This window comes from Hemicordylus capensis, chromosome 1, assembly GCF_027244095.1.
Source record: "Hemicordylus capensis ecotype Gifberg chromosome 1, rHemCap1.1.pri, whole genome shotgun sequence".
NCBI lineage: Eukaryota > Metazoa > Chordata > Lepidosauria > Squamata > Cordylidae > Hemicordylus > Hemicordylus capensis.
Window position 1 is genome coordinate 313,621,754 of NC_069657.1, and position 18,418 is coordinate 313,640,171.

General features: G+C 41.1%; 1 protein-coding gene and 1 long non-coding RNA gene across 9 annotated transcripts in view; one reads left to right on the forward strand and one right to left on the reverse strand.

Annotated features, from left to right (window-relative positions):
* Positions 1-15,816, reverse strand: part of CEP162 (centrosomal protein 162) — a 95,074-nt gene extending 79,258 nt beyond the window's left edge. For 2 of the 8 annotated variants that reach the window (XM_053287151.1, XM_053287147.1), the window contains exons 1-6: positions 15,463-15,613; positions 14,952-15,049; positions 13,719-13,818; positions 9,025-9,160; positions 3,210-3,320; positions 549-695 (exon numbers count right to left, since the gene is read on the reverse strand). In XM_053287151.1, the coding sequence (XP_053143126.1) occupies positions 549-695; positions 3,210-3,320; positions 9,025-9,160; positions 13,719-13,778 (454 nt within the window). In that variant the 5' untranslated portion in view covers positions 13,779-13,818; positions 14,952-15,049; positions 15,463-15,613. Of the gene's footprint in view, positions 1-548; positions 696-3,209; positions 3,321-5,987; positions 6,104-9,024; positions 9,161-13,718; positions 13,819-14,951; positions 15,050-15,189; positions 15,398-15,462; positions 15,614-15,701 lie in introns of those variants that run through there. The other 6 variants (XM_053287149.1, XM_053287148.1, XM_053287150.1 and 3 more) reach the window with 6 other exon arrangements.
* On the forward strand, positions 15,501-17,923 carry LOC128341079 (uncharacterized). Its single transcript, XR_008314192.1, has 2 exons — positions 15,501-15,799; positions 17,689-17,923. It is a non-coding gene; the product is annotated as an uncharacterized LOC128341079 (long non-coding RNA).
* Positions 17,924-18,418: the final 495 nt, after the last annotated feature.

Genomic DNA, 18,418 nt, shown 5'->3' on the forward strand with positions numbered 1-18,418 from the left:
TTATTGGTAAAAAGAATTTACATTCAATTCCTAGTAGCTCCCACACTGCCAGCCTCTGGCTCATATCTAATAACTAGGAATCCCTATGGGTTGAATGTTCTGTTCATAAATGGCTGAAATTAGGATAGCAAATGGGGATTAGCAAAAACAAAAAAACCCTTCTTACATATTAAAAACATTCCGAGGATGAAAATAGATAAATTTGTATCAAGATGGATACTGTTTAACCAATATTGAAATGAGAAAGTGCAAGATTTTATACACCCATATGAAGTGTTTTCAATGCTATATGTGAACTGAATGCTTTTGATATTTCAAATTTTAATAAGACACGTTTTTTTAAAAAAAACACACATAGGTTATAAAGTTTTCTTAACTAAGCCCATCAGATGGTATATTGATTCTAAATCTTGGCTGAAAACACAAAAAAACACAACAGCTTCATTCAAATGAGAGAATTTTTATAAACATACCCAGTGACTGATCATTTTTAATTTAAAAAAATGAAAATTAAAATTTACACTGAAAAGCCAAAGTAGGTCTGTTACCCTCAGTATGGTTGTCACTAGCAGAGATTTCTTCTTTGTTTAAATGCATACTTTTCTTTGCCTCAAGGGATTTCTCCAGGGCTTTGTATTTAGCCAGTGCCTTGCTGCGAGATGCGCTTGAAAAAGATTTAGGACTAACTACTTTGACTACACACAAAACATTCACAAGTATTTAGGAATAATGGGTTTGGGACCAAAGAGAAGGATAAATCATGTTATCAAGCTGAAGTAGTTACTCAATAGCCTAGTTCAGACAATTCAACGAACCATCCTTTGTGGATCGTGAAGAAACCAAACAGCTTATGCACCCTTCTTCCTTCCTTAAGTGCCTAGCTGAATCAAACATTTTCACCGTTTCCTGTGGCATTTGATTCAGGGAAGGGCTATTTGAACTATTAAAACAAACCTAGCAATCAGCTCATGGTGGTTTTATATTCTAGCTTATTAGAATTGCTAAAACCACAGTTCCTCTGAGTGAATTTACAGGAAACCATGGTTTAATAAACCAGGAAGTATTCAATCTAGCAGGGTATGTGAGAGGATAAGGAAAGGGGAAGAGGGCATGCACAGGCTTGCCAGCTCGTTCATAATCCAACAAAATTTAGTTTGCTGTCCAAACTAAACCGGCCCAATATCTAATTACTTTCACACCAAAAATTAAACTGTATCACACATCATTGACACCACCTAGAGATGCACATATCAAGCGGTATATAAATATGACATTCAAGGTGCTGGTTTTGACCTTTAAAGCCCTTAACGGTTTGGGCCCGGGGTATTTGAGGGACCGCCTGCTCCCAAGGGTTGCTGCCCGCTTGACTAGGACATCTGTGGGGGCCCTGCTCCGGGTTCCGACAATGAGAGAGGCCCGGCTTTCGTGCACTCGGGACAGGGCCTTCTCTGTTGCTGCTCCTAGACTCTGGAATGCTCTCCCAGTGGCCATTCGTTCCTCGGACTCCATCACGGCTTTTAGAAAGCTTGTAAAGACTTGGCTTTTTACCCAGGCTTTTACATAATCGTTTTTACTGCTGCTTCTGTGTGTTTTTACCTGTTGTATTGTTTTTATGCCTGTTTTTATATGTTTTTATATTTTTTTAGCTTGATGTTTTTACTGCCTTTTTATTGTATGTTTTAACTTTTGTAAACCGCCTTGGGGTTGTCTTTTAACGAAAGGCGGTATATAAATGCAAAAATAAATAAATAAATAATAGATAAAATAACTTGTCTAAAAATAGTACAATTTTGGTTTAAAGTGTGTACACCATGCTACCTATTCAACTTAAAGGTATTATATATGTCCATATGGCTTAGAAAGGGGTCAGACAGACCTGCATATAAATACATCTTGAGCTGTTCAAATACAGTTGCAGCGAAACCTAACTTTAAAAAATGCTGAGTGGTAATCCTCTATAATAAAATGGTTAGGTGTAATCCCGTGTCTGCCCATGTCTTTCTCGGCCGTTCTGGGCATGCACGGAGCCCATGGGGGAAGGAGAAGCGGGAAGTGGGGAGGGCAGAGGCGGGAACGGCCCTGCCGCTGAACTGAGAAGGAGAAGCGGGGACATGGAGCGGGGAGGAGGTGGCTGTTGGCTGGGAAGCTAGCACTGGGATCGAGCTGGATCCTGGCGCTGTACACGAGCAAGCCAACCCAGGCTAGGCTGCTCATGTGAATAGGCTTATAGATTACTTTGATTTTTTTATTGAGTACCTTTCTGGTTTTGGAAGGTATTAAAAGTAGTTTAATTAAGGAAAGGAGGCCATTATGTAATAGTCCCCACAATCACCAATGATTGTAGCAGAGTTTTGTAACTCTAAAAAACCTCATGCTTTCAAAAGAAAAGAAAAAAGCTACAACACCATGGCACTCTGCAGATGTTCAATCTCAGTCACAATGAGGGAATCAGGACTGCACAAACTCCTCGCCCATCTCTATCACACCCTTCCTGCCATATCTGACACACTGGATGTTATATTAACATAGAAGTCTACTTAAGTACAATCAAATCTATACATTCTGATTTTGGGGTGGCCAGGTTGCACAATACAGATACCTACAGAACAGGCCTCTATCCAAACATATCAATATTAGAGGATCCTATGCCCAAGCATAAAGTAAGCTGGCCCAATTTCAATCCTTCATTGAGTACTGAATTGAACATCATTACAGGGGTCATGATATAACAGAGAAAAATGGCAGAATTATTCAATAGCAGGTATAAATATTCAGTGTTCTCTCTAATGTTTTTCATCTGTGAGAGGGATGAGTTTTGTTCTGGGCAGCAGTATCAAGGCAGTGTGTGTGCACATGCATTCAGAATGGGGCCTTCCTGATTCAACCTGAGTGGGATCTAAAATGAACTGAGCAGACATAAAAAAAAGTGTGAGCGCACACACGTGCCTATGCCTTAGAGGGGACACTGTAAGTATTACTTCTAAGTTTACCCAAAGAACCATCAGTCTTTGCCCAACTCACTTCTCCAAGATTGTGTGTAAATCTATATTATTCTCCAGTCATTTTTGGCAATAGCACACATTGTTAAAGCCATCTTTGCTTTATCAGAAAACGTACTATCTAACAAAAGAAAAGCATTATTGGAAGGGATTGATTTTTGTTTTTGAAAGACACAACACCAACTACAAACAGGAAATTTAATCTTGTACCAGACTGGTTATTTGAAAGTGGTATCTTCTTTTCACCATCTTCAACCATTTCATCTTTTCCCCCAATTATTCTCTTCTCATCCCCTTGTTTGATAAACTTTGTCTTAGGATCTTGGGAAACAAGACAAACAACATAGATAGAAAACCAACAAAAACACAAAGTAGACAGAAGTTTGCACTGGTAACTAAAAAAAAAGCCAACGAACCTCTGAAAATGTAAATATTAAAATCAAAACGGAAGAACAAAATACTGTCCAGGTAGATCCAACTTCTTAACATGCCAAGTGTGAATGTCAGTGAGTCACCACTGACCTTGGCAACCTCTACCAGAGAGCAAAGGATTAAAATATAATCACAACAAGCTATATACTTTCCTACTACCAAAGGATACCACCTCTCCTACAATCTGAGAACTCTTTAAGTGATTCAGGGGGAACTAGTACACCCCTCCATTCTTCCAAGAGTGGCTTGTTCCATTTTCAGATGTACATTCCCAGGTATCACTGCAAGTCCACTCTCCCCTAATTTAAAGTGCCTGAAGGGGTAATTCACACATCACTGTATTCAACTCAACACTCTCTACTGGAGTCAGAGACCTGGGTTTTCCAGAAATAAACTGCATTGGAAATTTTTCCAGAAGTCATCCCAGGAAAATAGTCCCCTCATTTGAATAAAAGTTGCATTGGTTTCTCTCTCTCAAAAAAACCCACCTTATACAAATTTTCCTGATGCCATAAAAAGGTTGTGATCCTATTTGACATATTATCTGACCTATTTATACAGCTTAAAAAAACCCAAACCACTCCCCCATATTAATTTCCTACATTATATCTCAAAAGTTTTTCAAGAGTCAAGTAGTTGAAGTAAAATATTTGATGATGGAGTATTAATTAAGGACACTTAATGCACTTTAATTGGTTCGTTCATTCATTCCATTCACCACCCTTCCTAAAGTGACTCAGGGCGGTTTTCATTAAAACAACACACACATAATAAAACATTTAAAATAAAATAAACCACATTTGAACCAGACGGAGGTGCTCATTGTTGAATATTGTAATCTGCAAGATTGGATAGAACCTCCTGTTCTGTACAAGGTTACACTCCCCCAGAAAGAACAGGTTCATTGCTTGCGAGTGCTCTTGGACCTGGGTCTCACCCTGGTGCCTCAGACTGAGGCTGTAGCCAGGAGTGCTTTTTACCAGCTGTGATTGATTCAACAACTCCACCCATTCCTTGAGTAGAGATGTGCACGGAACTGCACCTCTGTGGTCCAGCACTGGGGAGGGAGACTCTTTAAAAGCGGGGGAGGGTGTATTCACCCCTCCCGCTGCTTTTCCCCCACCGGCGCACCTGTTTTGTAAAGCATTTAGGGTGGCTCGGTACCTCCCTGCCAGCCCTTCCCGTTCCTCGCCAAAAAGCTTCAGAAAGCCCGACTGCACGTGCGTACTGTTTATGAAAACAATACTGAACATCCAGAGTAGGATTGCATACACACAGCAGTGAGTTCCAGACTATTGCTGCACGGTTGCTTGGGTGTGTGTGTGTGTATTGGGGCGATTTTTGCCAATCTTCCCTTCTCTCTGTGAATATGTCCTCAATGACATATTTTGGTGACACACAGTGGGTTTCGGAGCAAAGAGAAGATTGGCGAAAATCACCGCCCCCCGCCCCTCTCCGTTCAAGCTAAGCACAGCAATAGCCTGCAACTTCTACATCTGCACATGTGCAATGCTAGTCTGGATGTCAGCTAATTAAGTTTTAGAAATGGACATTCTCCCGCAGTGAAATAAAGCATGGGATCCCCCCCCCCCCCCGGAAACTTACCACCCCACATCTCCGATTGGAATGCTGGCACTGAGATTAGAGTACTTGTATTAGGCCTGCCCGGGAACATGGAGAGAGTGGCGCTCAGCAAACTGAAAAGCACAAAGGGCTGGGGGTGGTAGTGCTGGGGAGGGCAAAACTACCGTCAGCCCTGTACGCAGCCTCTGGCAGCTGCACACACTTCCCAGGCTGCCATGCGCCACTCTCCCCCGAGGACCCATACTTCACTCACTGTGCCACTCAGCCACCCCCATACCAGTGCTGGGTGGCTTTTAAAGAGGCTCCACCACCTCGCTCCTACCCTGGGGCACTTGCCCTGTGAGGCACTGCCTCCTGGTGGTGGGGGTTGGAAATTCCAACATGGAATTCTAAACCGTTCCGACATGCACAGGCCTAACTTCTATCGGGCACTTCAACCTTTACACAGAAAAAAGACTCATCTTTACAAATAATCAAGGTGTCTTGGATCATAAGTGAACCATATTAGCACTTACATTTATATACCGCTCTATAGCCAAAGCTCTCTAAGCGGTTTACAATGATTTAGCATATTGCCCCCAACATTCTGGGTACTCATTTTACCGACCTCGGAAGGATGGAAGGCTGAGTCAACCTTGAGCCCCTGGTCAGGATCGAACTTGTAACCTTCTGGTTACAGGGCGGCAGTTTTACCACTGCGCCTCCAGGGGCTCATGTTTCAACTTAAATATGAGCCATCTTATTTATTTATTATTTCTCTGTGTAAACCGCCGAGCCATTTTTGGAAGGGCGGTATAGAAACTGAAATAAACAACAACAACAACAACAACCACCCATCTGTTGGGGAAGTGCCCCAATAATGCTGATGCCTCCATCAGTCAAACAATCAGTGAAAGGATGATGATGATGAAGCTGATGATGAAGAAGGCCCTTTTGCTCATGAACAAAGTGCAAAGTAGTCAGGTTGCTTACCTGTAACTGAAGTTCTTCTGGTGGTCATCTGTCCATTCACACAATTAGGCGTCACATTCCAGTGAAGACAGGATCAAGCTGTCTTCCAAGCTCTCTTATCCCTCATAATTCCTGCCCCCTCCTGTCTAATGCCACATGCACAACCTTCACCTCCTTAGTTTAGGAGTGTGTCACAGCCAATCGCTCTGCAGCAGGGAGGCTGAGTGGGCATCTGAATGGACAGAGGAAACAGGATTATGATGTTGTTGCCAACATTATTATGTTGTTGCTAGTGAGCCACGACATCAACTAAATGTACTGTACTCTAAATGGCAGCCATGCAAAGCCCTGATTTTTTATAGTCCAGTAAGTAAGACAGTATAAATGGCAGAGGAGCCGTGGCGAGATCCCCTTTGTGAAGTTTCTCAACCTAAGAATGGAAACTCTTCCATTTCGCCCAGTAAAATACGAAAGTGGAGGGTTTCCTCACAGCAGATAAGACTGTCAGGATCTCTGACAGTCAGGTGGGTGAATTTTCCATGCAGCTGTGAGATATCTGGGTGAAGTGACTTGCCCTGTTGTTGCAACTGGAGTGCTGGCTGGTAGGGGAGACAGACAAAAGTCCTGTGTGAGAGATGCAAGACACTTGGGAACCAAGGGCCCTGCAGCCACCAGGGCGCCATTATAATACAGTATGCTCTGCCTTATTCTATTTTCTGCAGGATTTGAGGAAGGAGTGGAATTGGTGGAAACATTTAAGTATACCCACGCTCCAATTCATCATGAAAACATCTCCCAAGGATCCCGGACCCAGTCCCACCTGAGTACAGAACTGTGGGCACTGATAGTTCTCCAGACTTGCAAAAAGAAAGATAAAAATCTATCCTGGGTTGGTGCCACAGGCAGAAGGGTGTGGGGTTTATGAGGGATAAGAAAGCTTGGAAGAGTTCCCGATCCTGCCTTCACTGGAACACAAAACCCAATCGTGTGAAGGACAGAGACCACCCAGAAGAACTTGTACTTTCCACCATTGATATAAAAACTGCATTGTTTAGATTTTTGTGGCCAGTCTATGTGCTCCAGAGTAATTTGATGGCTGTAGTTTAAGCAAAGCTATGCTGAGCACTGCAATCAAAGTAGTCCAAGATCTAGGGCTATTTAAACTGAAGGAAAATAAAACCACACAGACAGGTAACTTACTAGCAGCTTAGTTCTAAACATCTTTACTTGTTCTATTGACTCTGACATTTATTGATTTAAATAGAATATTTAGTATATACCAAATATACCATGTTTCTTTAAGAACCCAACAGTTTGATTTACCTATAATGTAACTCCCTCTGTGTTTAATGGGGCTTACCTCAGGTAAGTGAACATAGGATAGTAGTCTAACAGCTGAAAATATATGAAAGGCCCTGTCTTTATATTGAGAGCACCTAAAACATTACAAATCTTGTGCAGAAGTAATTCTGCAGAAGGCGAACTCCATAGCATTATGTGTCCCCCCTGCCCCACTGAAGAACCACAGACTGAAGCTCGGAGTACACAAAGATTTGCGGGTTTCATGGGAAATCAGTGTTCAGGAACCACATTAAGTTTCATTCCATTGTTGTAGCCTTTTCAGCAATATCATTTTATTTCCAGCAATCTTAAAAGTTACTTTGTTCTTCACGCCTCTTGTGCCTAGTGTAGAACCAGATTTCACCAGCATGCGGGCTAAGAAACTAGGTCATTTGTCATATAACTTATGCCAACAGGAATTTAGAATGGCATTACTACACAGACACAGCATGAAGATGGATTATATAGAGAAAAGGATTATAGCTGCAATATACAGATGGATATGCAAAGTGCAGCATATCTTCACTTTGCACAGGAGGTAAGGAGTTGTTTTTCAAAGGATTACAAAGGATTGCTGGAATCTAACATCTTATGCCAAGTCAGCTCCCAATGAATATTATGAATCGACTCAACGAGTGATCCTGTACCTACTCTGAAATAAGTTTAATTGAATTTAATGAGACTTCTTAGTAAGTGTCCCGAGGATTATAGCTGCAAACTGTAAGTTCTATTAGCCTGTAGTAGCCTAAACATGAAAGGAAGTAGTACTCATGTACTGGCAAATTCATTCAGAAGAAAATGGAGGAATTAACTTCTTTATATGCTCACCAGATCTCCTTACTGCTTTTGTGAACTGCATTTGCAAAACTAAAAAGGAAAAGCTACGGGCTGTAGCCTAACCCTATAATGTGTGAGAGTGCGCACATGAACTCCTCCACCTCCTCCTCCCTATAGCAGAAAATCCATTCCTAAGAGTGAGAGGATCCTTTGGAACAAGATGGGAGGTGGCATGGAATGCTGCCAAGAGGGTGGAGAGTCAATGAACACTGCCTCTCCCTCCCTACAACCCTGTGACTAGAATACAGCTTAGAATAAAAACAGAACTTGGTATCAGGTTAGCTTATACATCAAATATATATTAAGGCTTCCAATTATGCTGCTTGTTCTAAAATATAATCCACCAACAGTAATCCAGAGAACCTCTGAAGAAACAGGCTTCTACATGCAAAGCAACTATTTTCTTCAAGCCAACACCTGATGCAACAAGTCTGCAAAAGTACAATCAAGCTACATTCACAAGCATCCGTTCTGCATGCAGAATTTCATGTCGTTAGATGACACATAATTCCTGAACAAGGCTCAATATTTTGTATTTTAAGGACAAAATTTCCAAAACAAACTTACTTTGTAAGATACAGGAGCCACAGTCATTCTCTTAGTTATGTCGATTACAATAAGAATTAGGAAGCAATTGGGGAACTGATGTTAATGGATGGCTGTTGTAGAGGTACCTTGGGCTACTGATGTTACTGTATACCTGCAATGTTATTGTTTCTAATGTACTTATGGTTCACTGTTCATATTCTGTTTTGGTCTACTGATGGCCAAAAAACTACAAGGACTCAAAATAAATCTACAAGGACTCAAAAGGGCTTGACTGACACCTTGTGGCTACAAATAGCAAAGATGTTATACAGGACAGGACAGAATTCCTTACCATCATCTGAATCATCCTCAGATATCCACCATGGCACAGACTGCTTCTTCAGTTCTTTTTTCTTGGTCTGCCCAGTGGTCTCAAGAATACTGGATTTTTTCTTTGGTTCATTTCCAAATGAATCATCTGAAAGAGACTGAACCAGTAGTAGGCTAGTTACAAATGCCCTATCACTTCTATTATTCAAGTTTATTTTTATTGGCTGCCCATAAAATACAACAAGATGTAGCCAAAGCAAGGTACTTTCAAGTTCCATTGATTTCAAGAAGAATTAAACTCAATGGAATCTAAAAGTACTTTGCTTTGGCTGGATCATGCCCATGATTTGTTTGGAGATCAGAGTAGTAATATTCTGTGATGCTACATATTTCTAAACTTGTTTTTTTTTTTTGTCTTTTAACTACAGATTGGTCTCTGACAATTCTTCTCTCTTCTAGCATGGCTGAATATATCACTTCACAATATTTTTGTATATAAAAAACAAGAACCTAACTGCAGTTTGTCAGTCTTATCCTTTAGGGGCTCTTGTCATTTTAACTTAAGAAAACTTTAAGTTTTACACAGGAAAAGCATCGTAATACATACAATTGTTCTACTACTGATATTTAATTGCATCTCATAGGAGTTGTAAAAAAATTAGAAGCATTTATGTTCCATGAAGTCATGCCATCACAGTTTAATGAGGTTTTTATCTTATTTTTTATATACAAGAAGCTCAGTATAGCAAGTGGTCCAAGTTAAAAAACATGTTTGGATGAAAAATCCCACACTGACCTCTTTCAGCATACAAATGTCAAGGGTTTTCCTACAATGATGCTATGAAGGCCACAAGTGTTCTGCTTTTTAAAGTGATCAGGATAAACAAACGCTTGTCAATACATGTGGTAGTTGTCCCAACTACCATGGTTTGACGTCCCCGTGGTCAGGCAATGGAGACCTGATCTTGGTATATGCAGTAAAAAGGGTTAGAAATTGTGTGTCTGTGGCTCCTAGGTGGCCAGAAATGACCTCTACAGTAATTTCCGGCCACCATTTCGCTTAGCGAGCCATTTTGCGGCTTGGGGGAAAATTTTCTGTTATTTTTCATGGGAAAATCGTGGAATTGGGGCTTTGTGGGGGGCACTGCAGGACAGCTGCAGACCCACAGAGCACAGTATGGTACTTGGTGTCTCTAATTAAATTTTTAGCTATTTTAGCAAAAAAAAAAAAAAGGCCTCCTCCCTGCCGCGGTTCCCATTGCCTCAATGCCTCATTATGCACACTTGTAGCCAAGAATGCAACTCCCATGGATAATGATATCCACCTGTATGTGCAACAATGCCTATATGCAGTCTTGGGCCAACTGACACAATCTGCTCAGAACCCATTAATGTGGCAATAACTTTTTCACATCCAAATCCTGCAAATTCACATTCAATGAAGAGGCCATAACCAGGGAGCAGCATTCCTTTTAAAACAATGGGTCTTTGCATGCCAGTTACCATTATCACCTTAGTAACACAGTAATGTGCTAACCCTTAGGCTGAAAAGCTAAGTGTCTATCAGGGATCGTAAACATCCTCAAAAATATGACTACCTTGCCTAAGAAGGCTAGTCAAACATTCCTTCGGATAGTAGCTTTCTTGGATCCATTTGCAAGGTTGCTCTAATTGCTATAGCATGCAGTACTAAGCGATTTCATACACTTAGGGACAATTCACGTTGCAGTTTTCATACAATGAAACCACTTTCATATTAAAAAGTGCACATAGAATAGATCATCACATGTATTATGTGTGCCTGTGGAAAGTTGCAAGTGGCTAAATACATTGGTGTGCAATTGTCACACAAGGATCTACACACAGGTCATAGATTGTCACTAGACAGAAGAACATTCTGTGTGGTAAATACATATGAAACAGCCTGTGGTGAGTTGTAAAGTCAAAATAGTACCTATTTTTGCTTTCCCAATCTATTGAACAAACCAGAAAAAAACAAATTTACTTTTAAAATCTATATCCTATAAATAACAGTCAAAGTTAAGTTCTGTGTTTTAAAGCCCAGCACAAATATTAATGCAACACCAGTGCCCCAAAACAACTGAGTTGGGAGCTACTGACAGGTGTTTGATGCAAGTTCTGTTATCACTTGCTGTTTCTTTTCTGACTAACTGCATCCTCTGTCCAGCAAGTGGGACTTGGATGCTGCTGATACTCCTCAGAGTATCGTAACTGGAGAAACTGAAACCTCCCCAGATGTTGCGACTGAGATCTGGAAACTTTCTATGTCCAGCCATCTTGTCAACTTCAAACAGAAGAGTAACAGCTGGGAAAGAAAACACCTACAGAAAAACTGCCATTACAGGTCCCTGATATCAATTGCCTGATCACTACCATTTACAGAAATACCAAAAAAGGAAAAAGTCCCTTGGTCTTTAACTATACCTTCCCAATGGCAGTTTGACAAACTACTGTGTGAAGAAAACCTTTTACAGCCATGGGAACACACGATGTACAGTGCAATCATCTGTATGACTTGGATCTAATCAACAAAGATTCTTATTGATTAGTTAATACAGAGCATGACAGTGAGTAACCCCTAAAAGTAAACATATTGCATTAAATAAATCAGACTGCCTCATTCATGAAATGCAGCAATAACCATTTCCCACAAGTTCACAACCTGGAATGTCCAGACACTGTGTTTAGAAGGCGATAGAAAGCCATCATCACCATCCCACATGAACAGCATGCAAGAATAAGATCCAGACTGCCACAGTTGTTCCTCCCCCCCCCCCCAACACATATGCCTCTTTCTCCTCCTTGTTCCTACTAGGCATATGCCAACTGTATTAATATCCCTGATGTACATTAAACTTATTTATTTATTTATTTATTACAAGATTTAAAATACCGCCCAATCCACAGACTCAGGGTGGTGTAAAAAGCAAGAACCGCATCAGAGATTTATTTTTAACTAAAATTAAAGGGCAAGTGCCTGGCAGAAAAGAAATGTCTTCAATAAAGATTGAAAGGCTGAAAGAGAGACACACTAATATCCAAGGGAAAAAACATCAAAAAGAGCTCCCGCTCCCACATCATGGGGGCCGAGAGCGCATGGAAACAAAATGAGCGTTTGGCCCCTGCTTCAGATACATATCTGTTCCATCCTTCATCAAGGAGACATATGAATAGGAGAGTGGGGAAATGGCTTCCTTCTCAATTGCTGGTAATGGTGATATGGGGAAGAAAAACTCTAGGACCTAGTCTCCCACCTGTACTGTGATAAGTACATGCCCAAACACACAGAAAAGGCTATGGTTTCAGTTTACACAGACTGACCTTCCCTTTCCCTAACAGGATCCTTGCTTCAGCTGCAAGGCACTTGCACCAGCCTTCACATCCTCTCACCCAACAAAGAATGATAACTTAAGAAGAAATGGACTCATGGTCTACTGCCATGGATCTCACAGCAACCAGTTCCAGATGCTTTAGTTTAGAGGAAGTACAAAACAGCACACGGCACTAATAAAGAACACCGCCTCCTGTTGTTCATATTAAGCTCCATAAAGATTAGGAACAAAGATGCATATTTTGTCCTCTCTCACAAACAGCTACTGAAAACTCTTCTTTCCATGAATCTGCTTCATTGAAGTGAATTCATATGTTGCAAGTTAGTCTTAGAAGATCCAAATGGGGTCAATTTTGTCATATGTGAAAGAGCTCTTTGATATGGAATATTAAGAACATACCATTTTATTCCAGATTACTACTTCCTAAAAAACGGCAGTACTTAGTTCTATACTAACCAGAGATGTGGGTTTTCTGGAAATGTTTCCAATTCAAAATGTCCCTTATTTGCATAAAATTTACATTAATTTTCCCTCCAGAAATTTTTACTATGCTAATTTTCCTGATGCCCTAAATAGACTGTGATCTGTTTGGTGTGTTATTTGACCCATTTAGGTAGTAAAAAACCCCTAACCATATTAATTTCACATGTCGTATCTCAAATGTTTTTCAAGCAGCCAAGCAGTTGAACTGAAGTATTTTATAGGGGGTAGGAAATCAATTAAGACACTTAATGTGGTTTACATGTTATACTGGAAAAAATTCAAAGCATTATGTGGAAGTAAGTTATTTTTGTTGGAATACTCAATAAAACATATATGCACTTTCACACTCTTCCTAGGGATAACCACCGGAAAAACATTATTTACAACTTTGAAATCTCCAGACTTGCCTAATATTGCATTGGTATCCATTCATTGTTATTAATTGACTTTATGGAACAATGACCAACATCTGGACTAGCATTGCATGCATGTAGAACTGCGAGTTCCAGCGTGAGCAGGGGAAGGGGTGATTTTCACAGATCTCTCTTTCCCACTGCTGCACATGCATCACCAAACTATGCCCCTGAGGGTCACACAATCATAAGGGCATATTCTGCCATGTGCAATGAGTTTCAGAGGGATATGACAAAAATCACCCCTTCCCCCAGCTACAGTGGCATCCAATGCAAGGCAAATTGGACAGAGCAGGACACCTCTCCTTTACTTGCTGCTAAGGTAACAGGAAGTTGCCTTGCAGCACTTCCTGGCTGACAGGAGCTGGCATTAGGAGCTGGGGACATTCTGGAAGCCCTTAGACACAAGAGGCTGGTAGTACAATGAAAGAATACACTTAAGCAGGTGGGGGGGAATAGAACGGTACCTCTTTTAAAAACTGTTCAAACTGTTCATCTAGGTCGTCTTTTGAAAACCGGTGAGCCATAGTCAGTAATTGGGTTTAAACTTCCAAATCATTAAGATGACTAAACAGACACAAAAATGCAAATACAAAATGTGATTAGTGTAGCCAGGTATTTGACTTCATAACAATCTTGCATACAGTGTTTGACTCTTTGAACCTACAGCATGCCTCATTTACCCAAATATATTCAAGTATGGATAGCCATTTTAGTTAAATTGTTTATATTCTAATAAGTTAAATGGCTCAAAAGAAGTTTGAAGATTGAGCTTCTGAGATGACAATAAGTATAATCCATCTAATGTTTCTTACAACCCAACCACGAAGTTATTAACTTCTAAGGACTCATGTATTTGACTGCAGCCTAATTAACATGACAGCCCTTCACAAAAAACATTCTTCTGTTAGCCTACACTGTAAGCTCCATGGGACGCATACCTTTTCACATATATTATTCTGTAAAGCACCGTGCACATTGATGGCGCTCCCTCTCTATTTAAATAAGTAATCATGGTAGTATCCCTTTAAAATAAGTAATCATAGTAGTATCTAGGGATGTGCTTGAAACACGATTCAGCATCCGAGTCACAGGCACATCCCTTTTAAAATGTGGTCTTACACAGCCCCTTTAAGGCAGAGGACAGCAGGCCCATACGTGCTCCTCCTCAGATTGCAGCCACTGCCATAATTCTGGCACTCCCCCCTCCCCACTATGCCCACTGCAGTGAAGGCTATGTGTGTGCCAGCATCACACAGGGGCAGCTAGGAGATGCCCCCTTGGCACAGCTGGGGGGAATGCTGGGATTACAGCAATGGTGGTGATCAGAGCAGCAGGTATGGCCCTATTCTCCTCTGCTTGAAAGGGGCTGTGTAAGCCCTCATTTTTTAAGGGATGCACCTGCTATTTAGACACCAAATTGCACTTCAGCACATCCCTAGTAATATCCAAGAAGCCACTCACTCCAGATCTTCCTCAAGGGCCCTAGTTTTCACATGGGCAAAACATTTTGAATGCTGTAGCGCTTTGATATCTGCCTGGTTACTTTCTACAATCCCCATGCATTGCAGCATAAATTCAAAAATAAGGGAAAGTATCCTGTTTTATAGTATCTAGAATGCAGATACTGTAACAGGGAAAGTATCTACATTCGGTTACACCAAATCTCATTACAGGCATAATAATATTGCCCCATTTACCTGCTAAGGAAAATTCCTTGCTGAGCTAACTCAGGTAGCCAGAAATACGCATCCAAGGTTGTCTTAAAGTAGTTCAGGTTTCCTCAACATGAGATGTACTAAATAAATGAAAAGTAAATGAACATTTTTCAGATTAGCTTCCAACATGACATTTTAAGGCTCTTGACCAATGCCTGCCCAAAATGCTCCCCAAAACAAAACTCAGTTTTGACAGTTTTCCAACCAAGAAACGTCTTACTCATTGCTCATCTGAAAGCTATACAGCATAAAACAACACGAAAGACCGCTAAGTATTGAATGAAGGTAGATATTATGTAAGCTCATGGAAAAAGTCTCAGAAAACATGGTAAGAGGATCGATGCGGGTCCGTGCCTCCTCCCGCCACCTTTCCCTCCCCGCCCCGCGCGGGGGCTCGCTCCCTGCGCCATTTTTGCCCGCCCGTCCCCTCTGCCGGGGCCCGCCGCTGTCGCGCGGCTGGGGGGATGCGGGGGGGGGGGAGCCTTCTACCCACCCCCCAGCGGTAGCAGCAGCAGCAGCGGCAGCGGCTGATACAAGAGTGACGCCGTGGCCTTCCGTCTGGCCCGGCGTCACTTTCCAACTGCAAGGTGCGCTTGCGCAGTTAACTGAGCAGGCGCGCCTCGCAGTTGCTTGGGAAACGACGACGCCGGGCCAGACACCAGGCCGCGGCGTCACGACTCTTTTATGAATCGCCGCCCGCCGCCGCTGCCGGTGGGTGGGTAGAAGGCTCACCCTCCGCCCCCCACAGCTATGTCATCGGCTGCGCGGCAGCGGCGGGCCCTGGCAGACGAGGAGGCGGCGACGAGGAGGGGAGGAAGAAAGCGCTGCCGGTGCACGGGGACCTCCGGAACAACGGACTGAGGCGGGAGGGAGAGAGGGAGAAGGGGGGGGGGGAGCGGCGGGGAGAGAAAGCATTTGATTTAAAGAACAGTCCATTTTATTGTTGTGTATTTTGTACAGATTTTATTGTATTTATTTTATTAGAATTTTTAATTCAATGTATTTTATTTTAATTTAAATTAATCTTGACCTGCCAGAAGTGTAAAAGTTAAATTTTGATTAAATTCATTTTAATTAATTTCACTTTGATTTAATTAATTGATTAAATGTTACTTTAATAATCAGCACTTTAAAAATTGACCTTGGCCCCTATGAGCCAAGTCACGGTCAGTTGTGGCCCGCCAGGTCATTTGAGTTGTGTATGCCAGTAGTATAGTACTAATAAACTTGAAACCCCTTTACTAACTGCCGGTCCGGGAAACTCTGCACAAAGAATGTAGCGGTCCTTGAAACTGCATGCAAAATTTAGCGTTCCTTGACTCCAAAAAGGTTGAGAAACACTGGTCTAAGAAATGATATTATATTGTTTTACAAACAACACACACAGCTAAGTAGAGCCACACACTATTGTTTTGGCCTTTTGGAAAAAATTAACTCCATCTTAATATTTGCTTCATACAGTTTACCTGACCCTCCCTGTGTACTGTGGAAATATTTCTGAATACAAATAAGACAACATTCTACTGAGACTGACTAGTTTTTTTTAACTAAAAACTTGAACATCGTTTTCAAAGTTTTCATTTGAAACCAGCTAGATCAAGTGTTTTTGAAACATCTCAATTTTAATTGTGTGGCCCCAATTCTATAGAAACAAATGTACATCCATGTAGATTTGATCAGTGTTAGCTACGGGTGATAAGAACATAAGAATAGCTTTGCTTGGTCAGATCAAAGGTCAACCTAATCCAGTATTCTGTTTCCAACAGTGGCCAACTAGTTGCCCCTGAAAGCTTACAAGTAGGTTATGACTATGTCCTGTTGTTTGTCTTATCCATCTAGTATGCAAGGTGAGACTGCCTCTGAACACAGAAATCCTATGTAGCTATTCATAGCTAATAGCTGTTGATAGACATTAAAGCTCAATGAATTTGTCCGATTCCTTTAAAAACCACCTATGTTCGCAGCCATCACCCCACTGTGTTATAGCAAATGTGTAACATGCGAAGAATTCCCAAAGTTAAATTGTGTAAAGAAATATTTCCTTCTTCTAACCTGAACCTACTGCTGAGCAACTTCGTTCATTGGGTCACTCTGAATTCCAGTGTATTGTGTGTGTGTGTCTGCTGTTTAAACATTCTCACTATTTGTATTTTTACAAATGTATATTGTGTTCCAAAGTTGTATTTTTTTTTCTGAACTAAAATAACCCAAATGCTTTAGCTTCTCTTTGTTGGAAAGTAGCTCCAGCTATCTTGATCATTTTAGTTACTGTTTTCTAGACTTTTTCCAGTTGTGTTATTTTAGGTTTGATTTGAAGTGATCAAAATGGTACATGGTGTTCTAAATGCAGCCGCATTCTACATTTAGAGTGTGGTTGATGCCTAGACTAACTCCACACATGCCAAAAAATGTTATGTGTGGTGCAGTGGGAGAGGGTTGCTTTTTGCTGATCTCCCCTTTTCTTTGCAGCCCACTATGCCTTAAAAAAAAAAAAGAGGTCCTCAAGGCTTGTGGGACCCTTTGGAATATATTTTCAGGAGGCACAAGCAGCTACAGAGCAGGAGAACAGGTCAGAAAAATCAACCTTTTCCATTGCACATACGGAATGCTTTTCAGCATGCATGTTAGTCTAGATATCAGCCAATGGCTTTACAGTATTTTCTGTTTTAGTTTCAATTCTTTTCCTAATAGTTTCTAACACTGAATTTGTATTTTTCAGTGCTGAGTTGACATTTCAGTGAGCTTCCTACCATGACCCCAAGATTTTTTTCCTGAGCAGTCACAACCAATTTGGACCCCAATATGCTTACTTACGCTGAATTTCATCTGCTATTCTACTATGCACTCACTCAGTTTGGAAACCGTTTCAGAGCTCTTCACAGTCTTCCTGGAGTCTGCACTTGCCTTTCTGTACATAATATATATTCATTAAACTATTAATATTCCTGATTCTATTCCACTGCCTTGTCCTTGCATACCACAACTCTTTCCCCTGGATTCTACAGTGTGGAAGCAAGGTAGGAGGAAAACCTGGGTAGCTACCTTGCTTCCACAGAATCACTGCTACCCAGGTTTTCCTCTTATCTTGCTTCCACACAACCAAGTATTGGGAGCACACACAGCTCCCAAACATGAGTAGAACACATATTTTGATTTGTGTGGATGACCTCAGTAGGCTTCATGTCAGACTACAGTATTGCCATGATTATGCAGTACTATACCAAAAAGAAGAAAATCTCTACACTTATTCTTTGTAAGTTTCATTTCCAGAAGTGTCTGATGTCCAAATGATGATGAAGCCTTAAAATAAGAGTGAGAGATAAGAAAAAAGACTGCTGAGTCTGGCTGAGGCATCTGATTAGATAGTATTTCAGGACTGAACTTAGAAATATGTGAAATAAGATATTATGATAATAAATCTTGAGCTATTTTTCAAAGCCATGCTTTTT